This window comes from Taeniopygia guttata, chromosome Z, assembly GCF_048771995.1.
Source record: "Taeniopygia guttata chromosome Z, bTaeGut7.mat, whole genome shotgun sequence".
Classification (NCBI taxonomy): domain Eukaryota; kingdom Metazoa; phylum Chordata; class Aves; order Passeriformes; family Estrildidae; genus Taeniopygia; species Taeniopygia guttata.
Window position 1 is genome coordinate 64,121,986 of NC_133063.1, and position 6,528 is coordinate 64,128,513.

At 40.6% G+C, this 6,528-nt stretch overlaps 1 protein-coding gene across 1 annotated transcript in view; it reads right to left on the reverse strand.

Annotated features, from left to right (window-relative positions):
* Positions 1 to 206: 206 nt before the first annotated feature.
* CMYA5 (cardiomyopathy associated 5) overlaps positions 207 to 6,528 on the reverse strand; it is a 46,010-nt gene continuing 39,688 nt past the window's right edge. Inside the window, exons 10-13 of the mRNA XM_030258581.4 lie at positions 3,379 to 3,512; positions 2,538 to 2,637; positions 1,426 to 1,602; positions 207 to 596 (exon numbers count right to left, since the gene is read on the reverse strand). Of these exons, the coding sequence (XP_030114441.4) occupies positions 344 to 596; positions 1,426 to 1,602; positions 2,538 to 2,637; positions 3,379 to 3,512 (664 nt within the window). The 3' untranslated portion in view covers positions 207 to 343. The remainder of the gene's footprint in view (positions 597 to 1,425; positions 1,603 to 2,537; positions 2,638 to 3,378; positions 3,513 to 6,528) is intronic.

Here is a 6,528-nt window from a genome sequence, read left to right on the forward strand (position 1 = left end):
TGCAGTGAGAAATGCATTTATTTCATACAAGGGTTCATAATTCACTTTAAAAAGACAGCTAGCACTATCATATCTAACAAAACTTCTTTATCCCCTTAGAAGTACTGCTCTGTGTATTACTAGGTGTGTGCTCCATCTGAAGGAGTTGATTTTCATCCAGGCTCAGGGTGATTATCTATCTGAGCAGTAACTACAATTGCTGATGATGTGAAGTAGAGCTGTGCATGTAGCATCCATCAGTGAAGACTACCTGCCCCTTCCTGGCATATCACTTCCCCTCTATCTATCAGGGGATACCCTGATGCTGTATTTGCCAGTTTTCTGGAAACTGTGAAGCAGGAGATTAGCTCTGCTTCACGAAATCCGGCAGCTCCATTCCCGTGCACAGGGTAAGCATTCCTGCCTTCTCCAGGGCAAAGGCTGGGTGAGCAGCATCAGTGAATTTGTGCCTGATGGCAAACAGCACCAGTCCTCTCTCTGCATTGAAGAACAATAACCTTCCACTATTATAATCCAACAGGATGCCAATCCTGGCCAGGTGCTCCGTCACATGGACATCACTCATCACACCAGTGTGAAGAAATCTATAAAGAAAGCTGTGGGAAAATGGAAACAAGATTACAATGAGCCTCCCCATAGCAATTTACCAGAAATAACCTGCAGCTCAATTCCAATCTATTAACAGGTGGCTGCATACAGCAGCCTATCACATGGCTGCAGCATTTTGCTTGGTACGTAGGCAAAGGAAATGTGGCATCACTTCAAGCCCTGCCTGGCATCCTGACAAGACTTTTCACTTGGCATCTTTGGATCGTAGGAAAAAAAGCCTCTTGGATGTTTCATTTAGCTAGTAACGTTCATACACCTGTATGATTTCACACTAGAAAAAGCACACTTGTTTAGATCAAGAGCACTTTAGAAAGTAGCAGGTTGGTGCCTTACAAACCTCCAAGCAGCCTGGCACTGGCCTGCTACCACAGACTACCCCAGCACCCTGCAGTCCTGCTACAGTGTCAGGTGAGTGTCTAGCACTGTGAAGGACAAGGCAGGAGAAAACATCCCCTATCAAATCTTGACATCTCCTACAAATGGAAGTAGATTCTAAAAAGACTACATGTATGGAAATAAATACCCTTGCTGGGGTTTAGTGAAGCTAGTGAAGCAAATCAGAATATGAGAAGCCACAAATTATTTCTGTAAGTTTTATTCACTGTCTGGATGAAGGGTGCTATAATAATCTATTTTGAGTTTAATTTTTTTTGAAGGTGCTTTATTCAGATTTACATAAAGGAAGCAGAAGAATCCTTTCTGCTTTCATGAGGAAGCAGAAGATTCCTTTCTGCTTTCATGATTCTTGTGGCTGGCCAGCTTTATTTTCACAAAGGAGAAATAACTTCCCAAGCTGCCAGACTGAATCCTCTTTACCTGGTTTGTGTAGGACAGCATCTCATGCACCAGGAGGTATCACTCAATCCCAGGACACTGCTCTGTGTTATTGCCTCATAGCAAATCCCAATCCTGTAGCTTCTGCAAGCAGAGACAACAATTTCCCAGTAATGACATCCTTGAGCAGGCAGCAGTTCACCCAGGACTGAAGGAAACCTGTTTGTGGAAGAGGCAATACAGTAAAGAAAGTGCAGTGGTAGAAAAACCATATTGTGATATTTCTTTCAGTCAAATTATGAAGCATCACATAAAATTACTAATGAATTGCACTCTATTATTCTAACTGCAGGGTTTTATGAAAGATTTAACTCTTTGCACTGAGATGGACTTATCTAAAAGATGTCAAATATTGCTTGTTCAAACTAGAAAGTCTCGTGGTTTTACACAGACATAGTCACAAACATCTTGTGTGCCTTCAGTGGTAGCAGCAACAAAAAGTGCTTAAACAAGTAAATCCTCATCACCTATTAAGAAGCCATATCAGTATGGCACAAATTACACAAGTGGACCTGTGCTTGTCCTAGGACTGATATCAATATGTCCATCCCCCTGCATTGTTGTCAATGGATAGAGCTAGCCTGGTACAGTCATGTTAACATATCCCAGGAGCACTTCCTAGTTCTCCAAAGCCACAAATACTTTGGAAAACACTACCAGTAATGCCCTCAGGAGAAAAGCAAATTATGAAGATGGATTACTTCCATCCACAGTGTATTAAAAACTAAGCCCACAAAGCTGACCTTCTCAGGGCTGCAAAAAATTGCTTTGAGACTCTGATGGATTAAGCAGTGTCTAGGGGCTGAAACAAATCAAGCAGTCCAAGTAGGTACCACTACCTTTGACTTCCTGGCCATTCCTTAGTGTGACACTGAACTCTTCCCAGTACATCAATCCCACCAGTGACTTTACTGAGATTTGCACTGTTTGAAAGGGGGGTTCAATTGCATGAAGTCCAGAGACTGAATGACCAAAATAATTCAGTTCTTCTACAAAACTAATGCCATGTGGAAGATGCCTATTGTCAAAAAATTAAAATGAGAGATCCATCCTGAACCCCACAGGATGGTTTTGCTCATCATACTGCTACTCACCCAGAGAGTTTGGTTTTTTCAGGAAGGTGGATCACTGTTGCATTAGAAGAGATTTGCAGTGCAGGATGCGCTGTGTCACTCAGCAGATGAAATCGAGTTCCTGGTACAATTAATAGCAAAGAAACACCAGATATGAGATATAAACATCAGATAAATCATAAAAGGTTAAGCAACAATTACGATCATCTTAGCTGGACAGGGTTGTGTCTGTTGGCATGTAGGAGTGACAGAAAATTTGATGCAAATGCAAGGAGTATTCCAAATTGAGACAGCAGTCTAATACTCAGAAATGCAGATAGGTGATAAAGAGGTCTTTTAGAGTATCTAAGAAGTCTGAATAATTTTCAATCAAAATAGTGAATTTGAATTTTCAGGCTGATTTGGAAGAACCATACATAACACTATTTATCTGGAAATCTTCAAGTTTTAAAACTGCTTTGCATGCTTCCTCAACACTCAAATTCCATTAGGTTTTAATTGTGAGAGTTTTCTTTAGAGTCACAACAACTTTCATCTGATTGTACTTGGTCAGATTCAAGCAAACTGAGATCCTTGAAGAATACTTAATCACTTCATTGCTCTGTCAGAATTCAACATTTTTGCTTCTGAAGTCACACTAGTTTTACACAGGACATAAACATACAAACTTCAAGTGAAATAGTCCTGATTATGCTAATTTTAAGCAGGGAAAAAAGGGATATAAATTTGAGTTAACAAAATAAAAATTTCAATAAATTGGCCACAACCATATTGGGAACTTCAGCTGTAATTTCTAATGAAAAATGCTTGGCTACTTTTCCCTTCCACCCCATTGTTTTGACATCAATATATTATGATCTACCTTTAGTTGAGATGAGAGCTGCTTCACTTTGCTCACTTGTCCCAAATGGGTTGACAGCTCTCAGGTAGAAGAAATAGTTCACATTGGGCTCCAGGGATACTTTCAATTCAGGTTTCTTTATACCAGCGAAAGATCTGCAAATTTTGAAGATACATTAAAACGTATGCAGGTATCCAAACTAGGGAAGACTGTTCTATGCCAACAGTGAAGTTCCCTAACTGTATTGTTTACTAGTGAAATAACAAACACCACACTGAAACTCCAAATGAGAAAGGCAACACTGTTTTTGCAAACAAGTGGGTTATGTAGGAGCTTCAGCATGTCACTTGAGGGATTGTTCTCACTTTATCTTACTTATCACACAGTGCAGTCTTTTGGTGTAATGATCACTTTATGTTGGTTTTGTGGCATAATTAATCACATAAAATTGAGGCAGCACCGAGTCAAATCCTCATCTGTCTCCTGTGAAAAGTCTGCTTTTTCTTTACAAAATGAGCAAGTTTCTGAAAGAAAAGCACACCTTTTAATTAATTACATGACATTGAATACACTAGTGCTTTACTATCTGGGCACATGTTACAAGTCCAAAAGAACTGATACTGTTATCTGAGGTAGCACAGAAATCATGCTCTTCATCATAAAATAGAATTATTAACTTAATATCATAGAATTATTAACTTCTTATTATAAACTCCTCACTCACAAATCCTTCAACAGCTAACCCTGGGCTCTGTTGTGGTACCATGCACTCTTATAGCGCAGTTTTGCAGGAGGCAGAGCAGAGGAGTTGCCTTCACACAATTCCCTGCTTTGACTGTGCTCCCCAGTGCACTGCCTCAAAAACTCCAGCCCTGACATCCTCTACCCCTGGTATCTTCACACACTGCTAGAAAGCAGGAGTCAGCACCCACTCAATCTGCTTCACAGGTGCTTCTAAGTACCAGTGAAAGCATTTTGGATGACTAGAAAGATGCCAGTTTATTTTCAACGTTGACAGCAGTACAAAAGATTAGCTTAACAAATTCTCTTGCACCAGATCTTCATTTTCCTCATTTTTTGCCTCTTATGATAACATCAAAGCCAGACAATAGACACACTCTGCATTGTATGCCTGCAGGTAAAGATTGTGTATCTGTATAAAGTTGGTGATTTCCTCCTAGAAATGCTTCTAGGAATCTACAAGGCAAGTATTTAAATTCCAGAATGGGAGACCTGCCTTTGGAGAGTGAGCAAGACACTTTCCCTTCCACCTCAGATTTGAGAGTGGAGCCCAGGATGGTCTCTCTCCACAATGGCACGCAATGCCCCTGTGAGAAGCTAGACTAAATAAATTATTTTTGCAGCACAAACTGCTGTGGCCCCAGAGGAGGTAAGGCATGTGAGTCAGCAGTCAGATCAGATCGTTGCTATTCATTAGGGGTGACTGTTTTTACGCACATATCCCACCAGAGAGCAGTACAAGCTGACGAATAACCAGTGCTCATCCATCGGGATTTTTCAAATGCCTGTTTCTGCTGCATTCATCACATCAAGGTAAAATCTCACAGCTCTTAATACACCAGATTCATGCTTACACCACACAGATCTCTTTCTAGGAGGATGGCATCTTCAGAAAAGACTGGTGTGTCATCCTTTTTAGTCTGGCAGGCATTTTGCACTGACAGTTGTCATTAAGGGCAATTGAGAGCATCAAGAAAATGCACTGGGTGCTTCTGTGATCTGTTCCTTCAATTTAAAAGACTTTCAGAGAGTCTGGGGTTCTGGTGTGATCAGCACAAGACTATGCTACTTTCAGGGAGTGTGTTACATTAATGCTGGAACCAATGTAGTGAAATGGCAGAAATGGCATGGTTTGCTTCACCCTCATGACTGACCAAGGCCCTGACCACTTCAGCACGACACTGACAGCACAGCAGGCTGAAAGGTTTAGGGAAGAGGTGTAACCTGATGAACTGACTGATGAGAACACAAGCTCTTTAAACCTGAGTAGAGGGGACAAGAGAAAAAAACCTATGAACTGAAGAAAACTACAATATGGGAACTGAGAAAGGAGGCAAATATGAAGGGAGAGAAAGGAAAAACAGGATAGAAGCAGAGGCAGAGGAAAAGAAGTAGGCACCTAAGCTTTGAAGAAATTTGCCCATGCTTTCTAGGCAAGACTTACCCAATCTATTCCTTAAAAGCAGCACACTGACATAATTGATGTGAATCCGAAGTACAGACCACCAGAGAGGGGTTTTGAGCAAAGAGTTACACGTGACATGAAAAGAGGATAAGCTAAGCTATTCCTTGAAAGCTGCCTGTGGCACTGTGTAGATTAGCATGCCTTAAGCACAGTGATGCCCTGTACATGGCTCCTTCTGTGTTTTGGAAAATGTCACGTAAGTCAGTATCCTTCCAAAGAAATTAGGAGATCTTCTTTTTCACTATGTACTGTTTATCAAATGATTAAATAATAAAACACAAAACCACTTCTATATTAAATTAGATAGTTACATTGTGGTATAATAAGTAGACATGGGGTATTCATAATCTGGAGTGTAGATCTCAGTGATGTCTCATCAATATTTAGAAAACATGTTGGGTCCAGTCATTCGCAGAATAGGGTCAGCGACTGAAGTTCAGACTTCAGGCTCTTACAAATATGAAATTCTCCAAATCAGAATTTGGATGCATGTTTAAATCAGAGCAATAGCATGCTGCTTTTCAGTCATAATAGTGAGACAGAAAAATCTTGACTTCAAGCAGATCTGGGCTGTAAAATGGTGATCAGATTTTTGAAAGCATTATCCGCTTGGTAATCTATTTCAGCCAGATTTAAGCTGCCTAAGAATAAGAGCCCATCAATTTTAGCTATGATTAAGGCTTAAAAACAGTCCTGATGCTGCCAAGTAATGAAACAGAATATGCTGACAAGATGGAATTTCAGTTGCTACGTTCTGAGCCAGATCCAAGAGCAAAAGAAGCTGCATGCAAAGAAGAAATAGGTGTTGCTATCTGTTGCCTCTCCTGTTTAGAGGGTAGGGTGAAGGGGGAGAGTGAATACTGAGGGGTCCCCAGCAATCACAGTAGTTTATCATGCTTTAGATTGACTCCACAAAAGCAAGGATGAGGAGAAGGTATGATTACTGCTTAGCTTACAGCATACAG